At 30.6% G+C, this 15934-nt stretch overlaps 1 protein-coding gene across 2 annotated transcripts; it reads right to left on the bottom strand.

Annotated features, from left to right (window-relative positions):
* Positions 1-2642: 2642 nt before the first annotated feature.
* On the bottom strand, positions 2643-14596 carry LOC143056520 (tumor protein p63-regulated gene 1-like protein). 2 transcript variants are annotated; one of them, XM_076229602.1, is made up of 5 exons: positions 14238-14596; positions 6845-6936; positions 6195-6371; positions 4785-4920; positions 2643-2980 (listed from the first exon to the last, which is right to left on the bottom strand). In XM_076229602.1, the coding sequence occupies exons 1-5, from the start codon at positions 14526-14528 to the stop codon at positions 2771-2773; spliced, it is 906 nt and encodes a 301-aa protein (XP_076085717.1). In that variant the 5' UTR covers positions 14529-14596; the 3' UTR covers positions 2643-2770. The 2 variants fall into 2 exon arrangements, with proteins under 2 accessions (XP_076085717.1, XP_076085716.1); XM_076229601.1 differs by having other exon boundaries at positions 4785-4932; positions 14238-14595.
* Positions 14597-15934: the final 1338 nt, after the last annotated feature.

Raw genomic sequence — 15934 nt, 5'->3', positions numbered from 1 at the left:
AATGATTAAATTAGTTACACATCTTATAAATCTCTGAGTAATTCAACAATATGTATATTTAACACTAACACAAAGACTACACACAAAAAATCTTAACTCAGGACTATGCCATTAAAATAAACCCAGATATCAAAGAAAGACATTTTAGTAGAAATTTTAAATTTTCATGCGATAATGCACTCGACACCTCAAATACAAATCAACCAGGCCTCCAGGTCAGTTTAACACTAGATTAACTATCTTGTCTCATATAAAAAACACAGTTGATAAAAACCAAACATATTCAAAGCATAAATTTACAAGTGTCTTCCCTGGGTCTTGAGTATATTTTATGGAAAGGCTTTTTAGACCAACATGAAGATTAATAAACCTTCTCTTAAACTGACCCTTTTACTGTCAAGTATCACAAATCTAAAAGTAAGAAAAAGACAGTACATGAAACACATTCAAGAACATGTAGTGATGCTTAATAATACAAAGTTTGATTAGGATAAGATAGGAAGTTATAAGGTAGAGAGCACATGGGTTCAGGGAAATCATATTTCACTATATGTACTAACTCTTTTCCTAAAAACAAACAGAACTAAACAGATAGAAAAAAACAATGACACAGTCATATATAACTTAGTAATTATATACAACTTATTTAAGGAAGTGATTTTCTTAAAGTAAAAAATACAGTTATATTGATTCAGCACAAATGATTCAAATGTTCTGGTTTTTAGTATAAATATTTAGAAAACACACCAAAAAAAGCTTTATTGAAAAATAAATTGACTGGAAACTATTGCTCATATTATGCTTTTTTCAAGTCAATTTTTTTTATCAATCCAAATATCCTATTCCCTGGTAATGCATTAGTGACATTTTTTTACAAACCTTCTAATGTCAGAGGATGAAAAGATCTTTTTTGTTAATTTAATTATGCTGGATTTCTTAATAGCATCGCTATTATTTTTAGTAAAACATACACAAAATTGCATTAATACTAACTAAATAATTCAAAATATTACTTTTGTGTTTTGTTTCATTAGCATGATCAAGTTAGTATTTGTTTATTGCATAACCCTTTTATTCAATATCAAATGTTTTGGAGCCTAAATTTGGTGCACATTAACTTGTTCAATGTTTTCAATCGTCATGATCGTTACAAAATGTCCAGGGGTAAAAAAGCGATCTGGGTACACTCCAATGAGACTGAAACTCAACTACACAAATTGCCAAATTACATCTTAATATTGTCAGACATATCTAAACAAAAATTTTTGATTTTGTAAAATGCTGCCTTCAAGTATGGAATTTCATCAAAATAACAAAATACTGAACAATCTAGTTTCTTGTTATTTTAAAATATTTTCGAGTAAAACAGATAAAAAATAAAGCTGAAACCATATAAATGAATATCTATTTATAAAGAAGGGATATAACTCTATATGCAGATTAGCAATAAGATAAGACCAGCACTATTTGAAGAATGACAGCACTTTTTGAATATAAATTCTTTTTAAAAAAATCTTGCAACTTAAATTGTATGAAGTCATACTGAAATGTTCACGACTTGTGCATAAATTTACTCATTAATACTTTTTTGAAAAGAGTGGCAGCACTATTTATTTGTAGAAAGAAGCTCTGACTATTTTTTTAATTATGTGAAAGATACAAAGAGGTCCTGTACAGTATACAGTATACCTATAACTAATAATTCAAATAATTAATCTTTAACAAAATAATAAATACACAATTTGAACACAAAATAAAGATACATGGCACACAACTATGCTGTAGAAAATAAATAAACTTTACCATTTAATTACAAGAGCAGGGAAACTAGAATTATCATTTGTTCAAATTATCATTGAATCTTAGTTTACTTAGATTTTCAAAAAAGTTCTTTGATATGATTATCTTGAAACCAGTCAATTCATATTATTTTTCACAATATATTTTTAATCTACTTTACAGAGACAATGTTTAGCTCAAACCTTTAAAAATGATGTTTAAATTATGCAATTCAAATAATACAATTTATTTATTAATATTAGCTATAATCATTGTGATAAACACTCAGATAGCTTTAAAATGTTTAGAAAGCTGCTACAATTTAAAAGTAACAAACATTTACACAGCCATAAGCATAAAAATACATACAGAATGTCAAAGGTGTAATTAAAATGATTATCAGGAATGAGTTGTCCAGCAACTTAAAATGAAAGTTATGATGAAATTTCATATACATTTTTTATGTACATGTAGTTAAAATTTGGTCTACATGTTGATTGCTTTGTGTTATTTTCTCATTTTTTACTTTCTATTTTCAGCTGAATTATTTTTTTTATGGTTTCTCTTAATTTTGTCAATCAAATGAAGGAACTGAATAAATAAAAATAAAATAATATGCTTTACAATCTAAACAATTAACACTGATATAGGCATATGGCCATATTTAAAACGGCTATACATTTTTCATAAGTACACTTATAATGGGTTACAATTATCACTTAAACCCAATGTACTTTTAAAAAAATGAGAATATTTCTATAAATTAATTAATTAATGACAATTATTAAGTGTATATTATACCTATACGATTAACAGGTGATCCATTTTACAGCATATCATGTGGCCTTAATTGCATAAAAAAACTGATTTCATACAATTTTAATTCAACTATTAGACTCTGTAGCATCTTGTGTTATTAGATGCTGGTATTAAATTGGAAACAGCAATATAAATATTACATATAAACAAAAACAATCAAAACAATATATGTCTAGAAACAGATCCCGTTCCTGTCCATGAAGAACCCGAGTCCACTCTGGTTGTAGATTAAAGATGAAATACTTGCGTAGCTTTCAATAAGTATAGGACCTTCCAAGATTGTCACTTTCTCTCCAGGTCTTTTCTTCTTGTAACATTCGCTGACAGCTTGGACTAAATGTTCATAAAACTCATCTACGTTGTACGTTACTGTTTCATTTTCCTGGAAAGATATTTTCTTATATATTTTCTGATTATTTCATTGATACTGGACTCTTATTGTCCTTTTGATGTGTTGTGTGTTAATTCTTGTTTTGTCACATGTGTGTGTGTGTGTTGTGTTTCAATGTGTGTGTTGGTAATTGTTTGCTGAGTTTGTTTTCCTTACACAGGTTTGTACTGTGCACCAGGGTTTCCCCTGGGTCAATTATTTTTTTCGCCACCTCTTTCGCCAAAACAATATATTTTTCGTTTAAAATTTACCTTTGTTCTACCCCCTCCCTCCCTTAAATAAGATGATTTTGTCCCATTGTGTCTATGATTATTCTCTCAAACTTATTTTAGAGTCTACATTTTAATGAATAAACACTAAACATTTACTTTAAAACATCAGAATTTTTTTTAACTTAAAAGGGAAAAATATTCATTGTTTTTTTAAACAACTTTTCTAAATGAGGGGCTGTATACTTTTAATAATAAAGAAGATATAAGTCCTGGAATATAACAAAATAATGTTTTTTTTATCATATAATACCAGTATAGTTTGTACGGAAAGTTTCTTTAAAAGAAAAATACTGATGTGCCCTTTTGTACTAAGAAGTGGTTTTTAAAACAAAACAAAAGCTTTTATCACATGAAATTGATCCCTCATTTCATGTGTAGTCATTACATTGAAGAGTTACTCTCACTCGAGGGGTTGTTCCCAACCTTTTGGATATATTTCGTCATAACGACATAAAAAAGTTGAGACGTAAAACTGTACTTGAAACACGTGTGTCACTCAAAAAACTTTAAAGTAGTCTTCCTAATCAATTACCCATATTAATGTCAAAGGATAATTAAAGTTTTAAATCGGAGATTTTTCTTGCTTTTGAACATTTTTCGTCACAACAACAGTTTTCTTTTTTAAACTGTCTTTAAAAGGAGAGGAGACGTCAAAACTTTGCTTTAAACATGTGTGTCGCAAAGTGGTAAATAATTTCTGTATGTGACATTTAGCCATATCATTTTGTCAAACAATTTAATCAACACCTTTATTAATTAACGGTTATTAATTAGTCCTTTGTTGTCGATAGCTTTAAAATGCAATCAGCTGATTATTGATTTTCTGAGCTCAAGGTGAATTTCGAGTATTGTCTGATCGGGTAAAGTCCGAGAAACTCGAAAAAAGGAAATAAACAAGACGGAGGAAAATAAATCGTTATATATATATTTCTTTCGCCAAATTCTTTTGCAAATGACGAATTGTTATCGCCACAATTATTATTTTTTCGCAAATTGCGAAAATGGTGATTGCCAGCGGAAACCCTGCTGTGCACTGATAGTTGTGTTCATTGTAAAAATATTAGTTATCTGTTAAAAAAGTGTGCTTACTGTTAATTAATACCTCATGTTTAGTAATTGTTAATAAATGTGTTGCTTCTAATTGTGTTCTTTTCACAGACATGGCTGTAAGGCTGTACATGTTGTTTGTTCATGTTGTTTGTAATTGCATTTGTCATACAGATGTGTATGTCTTCTTATTATGTTTTAAACACACCTTTCGCCATACAGACAGATATGTTGTTGGTTATTAATTATATTTGTAGTACATATATGGAGTCAATTGTGTTTGACATTATTGAGAACTCCTACATGTACTTTTGTCATATTTGGTCTCTAGTGGAATATTGTCTACTTGGCAATCATACTGCATCTTTTTTTTTTTTAACTTTCATCTTGTACTGTTGATTGTACATCACTTAAGTGTGTGTTAAAATAAAAAGTATCTGTATACACATAATTAGAAGTTACTACACTATTCCTACCTTTGGATTATACAATACAGGGTGATGAGAAAATGTCATGTATGGTAAAGTTGTACAAAATGGATTCCATTTCTGTGCCCAGCCTGGTTCCTCATTTTTGTTCCACCGAATCTGTATTCCACCATGTTCTCTGTCCCTGAAAAGGAGACTAAAGGCAGTGAACTGCCAGGCTACATACTTTGTGAGTGTTACAACAAAAACTTGCATATATGGTTAGCATTACCTCCATCATTACACATATACTACACAAACATGCAACATTAACTAAGGCCATAAAAAAGAATAGGTTTGTTTGCCCAAACCCTATCTACCCAGAAAAAAGCTGCCTACTCAAATTCTTTTATTGTCCTGATTTGAAGAAGTTTTTTTTTAATCAGATAGATATAGGAAGATGTGGTGTGAGTGCCAATGAGACAACTCTCCATACAAATAACAATTTAAAAAGTAAACCATTGAATACTAATAAACATCCGATACTTCAATTTCTTTTTTGAAAAAAAAAAAAAAAATGCCTACCTACCTACCCACTGTCTCAACCTTTGGGTAGGGTTTGGGCAAACCTAAATATTTTTAATTGTGGCCTAACACAACACAAATTTTGTAACAACAAATGTACATGCCTGTAGATAGTGCATGCAACATCAACTAAAACTACTTGAACATGTTGAGTGGTGTTACTACATAAATAATGTACATGCAACATCAACTGATATTTGACAAGTATTGTCATTACACACAGATGAGACACCAACAAACTCTAACTGCGTCACTATTTTGTTTTGTTATTGCAAAAAATTATTTTCAAGTCATCTCTGGACAAATTTGATAAAAGTTTTTGCCTTTGGAATACATGTACATGTACCATGTCAATGGATTATTTCTCACATGTAAATGTAGTTAGAGGACAAAATAATTTCCAGTCTCTAAGTAATAGTTTCATATCTGATTTTCATGATTAACTAATTGACAAGTTACTTTTTGTATAGATGACAACCAAATATTTGATAACAATATTCCTACATAGAGATCAATATTATAGGCAGCTTTTAATAATTATGTAGTTGTTGCAACTTATTCCATTCTAACAGTACTATCATAAAGGTTCCAATTAAGCCAGCTACTTTCAACAATTAGTTGTTCATCACACACATAGTATTTAAATTCAAAGATTCTAAGTTTCTGTTGTAAGATCATGAAACTGCATGAAGGTATCTTTTTACATAATTAATTTGTTACCAATACACATCATAAACAGGAAAGTGTATACTTCATTTGTCAGACTACAATGGACTAGTTATGATTATCAAAGCTTGAATAATATGTTTGACTTTTGTCAGTAAAAGGTTGGTTGTGTTTATTTTTCATGTATTTTACATGAGAACATTTTTTAAACTTTTAAACTAAGCTTACGGCATTAGGCTTTTGTCAGGATATTTGAAATCTCCAATAGCAATGTGGTCAACCATATGTAGCAACAGTCGTCGCCATTCTTCTAGCTTGTTTAATATAAAGTTGTACTTGAATACTAAAATAGATCCTTCAGTTAACAAAATAATCTTTTCTCTTTCGTTATTCCAATGGTCAATCCTGAAAATGTAAAATGTACTAAATAATATTTTTACTCTTATTCTAACCTCTGTTTTCCCTTTCTCAACAAGCATGACAAGTTGATTATTTTTTTTTATAATCAATGAGAAGTTCATTTGATCTCAGTCATGTCAGTCCTCCATTTGATAAAATTTAATTAATACATGTAGTGAATTTGTGACAGTCACATTTGAATTTTAACAGACAACAAATTTTCTTGCTATCCTCTGAATATTTTATTGTTAGTCACTAAAACAAATGACCATGCTTGATGAAATCACATAAGAAGAACATTTGTTATGCAGATTATCATGATCATTCAACAAGAAAGATATATTGGTTTACATGTTGTATAAAATCATTGGACACATAGATTTCGAAAACAAGTGGCTGTCAAGGTAATTTTCCTGCAGAGGTAGAACCCTGAACAGTATGAACATTAACATCACAAAATGTACGCTATCTTTACTTACTCAGTCAAAAGATATTTTCCCAATATCTTGCCATCTAAATCGTCTTTCATAACTTCCTTACATTTGTCAATAGCCTTATCAAAATTTGACTCCTAAAAAAGAAAAGAAAATGCACATATATATGTATATGATGATGACATACATGTAGAATAAAGATGTTACACATCATACACTTACATTCGAAAAAGAATCGATCATTCGACCGTACAGCAATTGCTAATATGATCATGAGAATCAAGATGAATTAGTGTTTTATGCAGGAGGGTTTGGCATGGTATGGCGCCCTGTCATGTTTTATTAACACTTCTACGTAGAGAGTGCCCTTACAGTACTAGTGTAGTTATTCAAGCTACGAGTGCCCTCTGAGAAAAAACTTACCCTGACTTTTCAAACGCTGCAGGAAACATAATGTAAATTTTGAAAATTTGTGAGTGTGCAATACTATATACATGATATAGGTAGTATAATCATGTATGATGAGCAAAAACATTAAAACATGTTCATGGTGTCGTACATTTGTTTGTTAGTTTGTAGACAGTGGTTAATAACAGACTGAATTTTAATGCACCCATTCTGACCTGACCTTGTGCAAGGGGAGGGTCTAAAACGCGGAAATGGAAAACGCGGAAATGAAAAATGAGTGTATTATAACTAATATCTTTGGAACCGCTAAAGCTAAATTAATAAATAAAACTGATTTTGAAAGCTAATATAATAGTCTATAAGATAAAATTTTAAAAATATATATTTGAATATGCTTTTTTACCGAAAAGTTGACCGGAAGGCTTTCTTAGTGCGACTCTGGCAACACATTTTTGAACATTAAAACTTAAATTCACGAAAAACCATATAACCCGGTCAAAGTCTGTAAATTGACTCTTTAAGATATTTAAATGACAAATAATATGATATAAAGAAAAAAATAAATATATTGCTATAAAAGGACAAAAAGTTGACCGGAAGAACCCCTTGTACACAAATATTGAAATGAAATTTTCAACTTTGAATTAAAATTCACAAAAATATAAAAAGCCCGGTCAAAGTCTTTAAATTGACTTTTATAGACATTTAAATGACAAATAATATGATATAAAGAAAAGAATAAATATTTTACTATAAAAGGGCAAAAAGTTGACCGGAAGAACCCCTTGTACACAAATATTGAAGTGAAATTTTCAACTTTGAATTAAAATTCACAAAAATATACAAAGCCCGGTCAAAGTCTTTAAATTGACTCTTATAGACATTTAAATGACAAATAATATGATATAAAGAAAAAAATAAATATTTTACTATAAAAGGGCAAAAATATGACCGGAAGAACCCCTTGTACACAAATATTGAAGTGAAATTTTCAACTTTGAATTAAAATTCACAAAAATATAAAAAGCCCGGTCAAAGTCTGTCAATTGACTCTTAAAGACATTTAAATGACAAATAATATGATATAAAGACAAAAATAAATATTTTACTATAAAAGGGCAAAAAGTTGACCGGAACTCATCCTTGTATATGTTACAGTAAATAGGTGAAATTAGGAATTACATGTAATTACTAAAATTTAGGAATTACATGTAATTCCCGATGCACTTAGTAAATACAAGTAATTCCTAAAACTGCCCAGTAATTACCAGTAATTACTGATTTTAAATTGAATTTTTACACCTATTTACTAACTGTTAAAACAATGTTCTAATATGGTCAACTGATCAAAAGTTATGGTAATACTAATTAGAAAATCATTGAGTATTCAGCTATCAAAATTTTAGGGTTTTGCAGAACCCAGTGTCTCGCCTACTTTTGCTGTGAGTCGCAGGCCCAACAAAAATAGGAAAACAAATATTTTTAATTTTCTTCTAGATACTATCTTTTGACTAGTTCTGTAAGAATCTTCTATCAAAATTTGATAAAAATTCAGGATGGTTTATGAAATCTAAACTTTAACTGCAGAGTGTATATTATATTAACTGGAAAAAAATAGTCTGTTTAAATAAGAAATATACGAAAAAGTATAGTTTTTTTACAAACTTTATTTCTAGATATTATCTTATGATCATAAACAAGCTTCTGTCAAATTTTGGCAGAAATCCAGGATATTTTGAGAAAGTTATAAAATTTAAAAAAACCACAGTGTGAATGTTATGTTAACTGGCATAAAAACTAAGTCCCTTTATAAGTAACAAATACGGAACAACTTGATTTTATTATTACAAATTTACTTCTTGAAATGTATCTTTTGATCATAAACAACTGAAGCTTCTGTTCAAGTTTGGTAGAAATCCAGGATAATTTGAAAAACTTATCAAAATTTAAAAAATATAACCACAGAGCGAATATTTGTGGACGCAGCTGGCGACGGAATTATTAGGTTGGTTTGCTATGTCTCGCTTTTGCGACAAAAAACGCAGGCTCGATGAAAAGGAAAAGAAATGTCAACATTGAAAGTAAAACTAAAGGGATGGATTATTTAGTTGACTTTTTCAATCCACAAAAAGATCATTCTTATACAGGAAGAAACGATGATAAAATTTTGTTGGAGGTATATAAGCTTAAGTTTTGAGGTCTTGAAGAACTCATAAAAACATGGAAATATGAAAATGTGACTCTTAACGCCATCAATTTGTATAAATTTGTTTGTGAAGAATATCAGCTTCATCGCAAATGTCTGACAAAAGAAATCAGTTAAACCCGTTTTGTAAAAGGAATTTAGCTCATGTTATTGGCCGAGTTGATATGCAGAGTATGCCTGATGGAGATTTTAATATAACAAAATTATGAGATTTTAAGAATTATCAAGATCATTTAACCAAGTTTGCCATAATCTAATGTCTATCTTAAAAAATAGCTGTCTAAGTTGCCTATAAATTTCTCAAAAATGTTTTTCTCAATTTTGGATTGATATCATTGTCTTGCATGTTCAAAATGATTTTTTATGGAGTTTCAAAACTTATAAAACAACCATTTTCCAGTTTCAATTTACAAACACTGAAGAGTATGCACTTTTTATGTGCCTTATAATCCTTGATCCTTAAGTAAGCCCTAAAAATCCCTACCCCTTACTTTCTTATTTGATATCTTGAATTATGTCTTTAATTTTTAAACAAAAATATCAAGTTAGTAAATAGCTGTAAAAATGACAAAAAAAATCAGTAAATACCTGTAATCACTGAAACAACTAGTAAATACATGTAATTACTAAATTGACTAGTGATTACAGGTATTTACTGAAATGTTTAGTAATTACGTGTAATTCCTAATTTCACCTATTTACTGTAACATATACAAATATTGAAGTGAAATTTTCACTTTGATACTAAAATTCACAAAAATATCTAAATTTTGGTCGAAAGCGACCTCGTTCTACATCAGATTTTAAACGTATAGCTCTATATTGGTTAGACAGTAATCCAAATTTGGTTCTCATTCACTATATAGGCAACGAAGTGTCATATCAACCAATGCCGCATGGAAATAGTAAACATGATACTGAATTTGTTCGTACTATGCCTTCAGTCAGTGATACCATTAAAGAAAAAGAGGGTAATCCACATAAGGTTTATAAAAAAATGATTTGTACAAACGATGTAGACGGGTCGCACCAAGCCGTAGCAAATCCCCGAAATACAAAACAGGTAAAAAATATTTTAAGTAAAGATAGGCAAGAAAAGGCCTTATCAAAAGATGATATATATGATTTAGTACTTTTGGCATATCAGTTAGATGGTTTTGTTTCTGAAGTTTTAGTCTATCCAGATCTTTACGCTGTTGTCGCACTCCCCGAAATCATAAACGCATTCAAAGATATAATTGAGCTGAAATCTGAAGACCCAGTTTACTTAGTTTATGACACAACTTTTAATCTTGGCGATTGTTATGTATCACCGATAGTTTTCAAACATGTCATATTTGATGAAACACCACTTGTTCCTTTGGCATTTTTTTTCCATGAACCAAGAACCAGGTTTAAAAAGGGCTATTCGAGATACTTTTCCAAATTGTCCGATTATGTTTTGTTGGAATCATATAAAAGAAGATTTTAAATTCTGGTTAAAAGGCAAAGTGGATAGTGATAATATTAAAATTTATATAGATCATTTGAATCAGATGTTGCATTCTGATAATGAAGAATTTTTGGAAACAAAAATGAAATTAACAACAAAATGGACTCCCGTAGTTTTAGAACATTTCAATAAACATATATCTCCGGCAATTCAAAATCACTCTGGTAAATGGTTAATTGAAAAATATCCCGGCATGTTTGATCCTATATTCTGGAATAACAAACAATCTTTCCGAAAGTATGAATGCCGTTTTAAAAAGAGAAAATGATTGGAAAGAGCTACCAGTAGATTTGCTAGCTTTGGGTTTTTATTACATACAAAATTTTGAGAATTATGAAATTTTACGTGGACGTTCTGGTTTAGGAAATTATCATTTGAAAAAAGAGTTCAGTAGAGCATTTATTTCACCATCAGATGTTATTTTTCCAAAAAGAATTGTAAGTCCTGATGAAGTTATTGAATATTTAAAAAACGACAAGCCACTTTTTCAGTCTAATTCTTTCCAATCTGACACTGATCCTTTAGGCAATTTAAATTCACAGGAAATCATAAAACAAACAAACTCTGATGAGAACACTAGTACTAATCAGGTCAAATTAGAAAATAATGAGGTAATAGTTAATCAACAACCTGTCATACAATACCCGACTGATAGCAGTCAACAACGTTTGGCACGGTTTATTGTTGACAATCATTTAATTACTTTGGTTCCACAACAAGGTGCGTTTATTGTAAATGGCGGGAAAGGAAAATACTGTGTAACTCTTTTTCCAAAAGAAACATGTCAATGTGAATCATCATCTACTTGTTTTCATATTTTGGCTGCAAAAATGAGTATAGGGTTACAGTCAACACAAACAAATAACGTCGTTAGTTTAAGGGCACTTTCAAAAAATAGCAAGAAAAAAATTGACAAAAAATCAGGAAGAAAACAACCAAGAACAAATGATTTGAAATGGAATTGAATTCGAACCTGCGCCATATTCACAATTTTCTATAAATACTCCTTTAAAGCAAAAATTGATGACAACACCTTCAACGAATGGTAGCATAAAACCTAATAAAACGCCTAAATATCAACCGAATTTTCAACTCCTAAATCGAAAAAAAAACCCTGAACTAATCGAAGAAGATGCGGGAGAAACACATATTATAGATGAGAAAAAAAATTCGACCGAAATTAATAAATCACTCCCTGTGAAAAAAAGAAAGATAGACGATATCAACTTAGATGAAATGGAAACCCCCACTAAAAAAACAAAAACTCTATCAGATCTCCCTTGGATAGGGTATTGCAGTCAACAGCACAAACAAAATATTTTAAATAATAAGTATCTTTGTTCTGATATCATTATTTCAACACAAAATCTTCTGAAATTTGAGTTTCCAGAAATAAATGGGTTCCAGGAAACAACTTTAGCGCCTGTTAAGGTAAATGGTAAATGGGTAAGTGAAACAGGTTTTCAATCACAAGAGTCACCAAGTGTACAAATACACTATAATGGTAATGATCATTGGGTTTTGTCTCTTCAAACTAGAGATGGAAACATATATCTTCTAGACAGCTTATCACTAAATTTAACAACTTCATTAGAATATCAGTTAACGCAAATCTACGATAAAGACAAGAAAAAATTATTAATAAGAATAATTGTCAAACTGGGTTTAAAGAAGGTACTCATATCACATACGAACAAAAATATATGAGAGAATATTTAATTCATTGTCTTGAAAATGGTAAATTCACCCATTTTCCAAAAAATTATTTCGGTAAAACTCCTAAAAATCTGAAAACTAAAACCCACATTATCTCAATAAACTGTGATAGTGGAAAACCCGATACAATAGAGGATATGGTAGGTTGTGAAGGAAAAACCGGGCGTAAAATGTGTGATATCTGGACACATCGATCTTGTTAAAAAAAATATGAGAGGAAACAGCAGGTTCTGCGAAGTACATAGATAGTTTAACTGAAATTTTATAGCAATTTAAAGCCCCGATTTACAGTTTTGATAAATCTGAAATAAATCTTAAAAATGTTAACAATGCCTATTCTTTAAATTAATTTGAATAATATTTATCCTACATAAATAGATAATAAATATATGAATTAATGCCACTGAGTGTAGTGTATCAATAAATAATTAAGTAAAATAAGGAGAGAAAAAAAAAAAAAAAAAAAAAAACAATAACTCTGCCTACGCCGGTCCAAAGCCCGGGTGAAAAAGGAGGAGGGTTGTTAATATCTAAATGGAACACATGAAATATCAGAAATGATAAGTATGTTGATACTATTGAAATAAAATTAAATGTAATAGAAATAGCAAGTTCAAAGTTGAAAATTTCACTTCAATATTTGTATACAAGGATGAGTTCCGGTCAACTTTTTGCCCTTTTATAGTAAAATATTTATTTTTGTCTTTATATCATATTATTTGTCATTTAAATGTCTTTAAGAGTCAATTGACAGACTTTGACCGGGCTTTTTATATTTTTGTGAATTTTAATTCAAAGTTGAAAATTTCACTTCAATATTTGTGTACAAGGGGTTCTTCCGGTCAACTTTTTGCCCTTTTATAGTAATACATTTATTTTTTTCTTTATATCATATTATTTGTCATTTAAATGTCTATAAGTGTCAATTTACAGACTTTGACCGGGCTTTTTATATTTTTGTGAATTTTAATTCAAAGTTGAAAATTTCATTTCAATATTTGTGTACAAGGGGTTCTTCCGGTCAACTTTTTGTCCTTTTATAATAATATATTTATTTTTTTCTTTATATCATATTATTTGTCATTTAAATATCTTTAAGAGTCAATTGACCGACTTTGACCGGGTTATATGCTTTTTTGTGAATTTAAGTTTTAATGTTCAAAAATGTGTTGCCAGAATCACACTAAGAAAGCCTTCCGGTCAACTTTTCGGTAAAAAAGCATATTCGAATATATATTTTTTTAATTTTATCTTATAGACTATTATATTAGCTTTCAAAATCAGTTTTATTTATTAATTTAGCTGTAGTGGTTCCAAAGATATCAGTTATAATACACTCATTTTTTCTCTTCCGCGTTTTTCATTTCCGCGTTTTAGACCCTCCCTTGTGCAAGGGTTTCATGACAAGGCCAAGAAAACCAAAGTTACAATATTTCTATTCCCCAGGCCGAAGAAAACCAAAGTGACAATATTTCTATTCCCCAGGCTGAAGAAAACCAAAGTTACAATATTTCTATTCCCCAGTCAATGTGTTGGAGGGTTTGTGAGCAGGTGAGGGAAAAGAAAGAATTTGTGAGTAAAAAGGGTATGATTTTATTTTTAAGACCTCTATTTACCTTATAAGAGAAGTATTGATCAGACATGCGCTCAGTTTTAATAACACCTGGTCTCATTGAAGTTCTGCTTGCTGTGCTTCTTACACTCTGTCTACCAATAACACTACCTGGTCTGTTTCTGTTGAAGTTGGATCCGGGTCCAGCATAGCCAACGCCTGGTTCTTCTCCGTTTTGTGTGGATGGAGCATCTATTTGCAGGGTTGCCCCTTTGAATTCTTTCCCTCCTGGTGGCTTGTCATCATCAAGGTGCTCATCAACAAAATTACTCTGTGGATTTATGCCGTCTGCCATTTCGAAATTGTATGTGCAAGATTTTGCGATGCCAAATTTATTTGTATCCTTGACGTCAGAGTCACACTTCCGCCGGAAGATGGTTTACCTTATAAATGCTAAAAGATGTTTCACAATTCCGTGATCCCTGAGTCCCAGATATCGTCCGATTGAGTTCTATGATTCTCTGTCATTTTAAAAAAAAAGTTTGAAAAACAAATTTGAATTGCGAACTTGTATTATAACACTTATTTTCAAAATCTGACAATATTTGTCATATTTTAGAAATTAAATTGAAAAATGCTACATTCCAAACTAAAAGACAAATTGAAAGAGTTGGTATTGCTTTGTTTCATAAAAAAAGAATGGCTAACGTAGATACAAGTATCTTGTCTTTATAGGGAGGGATACATCCTTCTTTGTAAAGGATCACTCTGATTCAAACAAAAATTCTCTGAAACTGACATTATCAAGATGCTTGATTTCTTGATTGACAACATATTTGTTGTACGTTCGGAGGACGTGTTTTCAACAGACTGTCGGCATTCCAATGGGAACAAATTGTGCCCCTCTTCTTGCCGACTTGTTTCAATATTATTATGAGGCTGACTTCATACAGGAACTTCTTAGGAAGAAAGATAAGAAGTTAGCAATATCCTTTAACTCTACTTTGGCTATATAGATCTATATAGATGATGTTCTTTCACTAAATAATTCAAAAAATGGTGACTATGTTGAACGCATCTATCCTATCGAACTAGAGATAAAGGATACAACAGATATAGTTAAGTCGGCCTCATATCTTGACTTACATCAAGAAATTGACAATGAGGTTCGGTTGAAACAAAACTTTACGACAAAAGAGACGATTTCAGTTTTTCCAATTGTGAACTTTCCATTTTTAAGTAGCATCATTCGAGCAGCACCTGCATACGGGGTATATATCTCCCAATTGATACGATATTCCTGTGCTTGCAATTAATATCATGATTTTCTTTATAGAGGGTTGCTGCTCACAAGGAAGCTTTTAAACCAAGAGTTTCAAATGGTGAAGTTGAAATCATCCCTTCGTAAATTCTACGGACGCCATCACGAGTTGGTTGAGCGTTATGGAATAACTGTTTCACCAATGATATCGGATATGTTACTTACGTCGTAACTACAATCACCTTCGAATTCCCTTTCATGAATGTGACATACCGAATTAGACTATTTACCGGATTTGTTATAACATGAGCAACACGACGGGTGCTACATGTGGAGCAGGATCTGCTTACCCTTCCGGAGCACATGAGATCACCCCTAGTTTTTGGTGGGGTTTGTGTTATTTGTTCTTTAGTTTTCTGTGTTGTGTCTTCTACTTCTTTTTCTTCTTCTTATGGTATCCAGTTATCCATCAGATTTTTGATGATTACTAACTGCTGCGC

The sequence above is a fragment of the Mytilus galloprovincialis genome, chromosome 13 (assembly GCF_965363235.1).
Source record: "Mytilus galloprovincialis chromosome 13, xbMytGall1.hap1.1, whole genome shotgun sequence".
NCBI lineage: Eukaryota > Metazoa > Mollusca > Bivalvia > Mytilida > Mytilidae > Mytilus > Mytilus galloprovincialis.
Note: the sequence above shows the minus strand (reverse complement) of the source record. Positions and strands in the feature narration are given on the sequence as shown.

Bases quoted from the DNA above. Each gene is read 5' to 3' on its own strand.
- LOC143056520 (XM_076229601.1), bottom strand. From the start codon at position 14,528: ATGGCAGACGGCATAAATCCACAGAGTAATTTTGTTGATGAGCACCTT. The intron at 6,372-6,844 runs GTAAGTAAAGAT...TTACATTTTCAG, and splicing joins GGAAAATATCTTTTGACTGA to GATTGACCATTGGAATAACG. The intron at 4,933-6,194 runs GTAAGCTTAGTT...CACTGCCTTTAG, and splicing joins CCTGACAAAAGCCTAATGCC to TCTCCTTTTCAGGGACAGAG.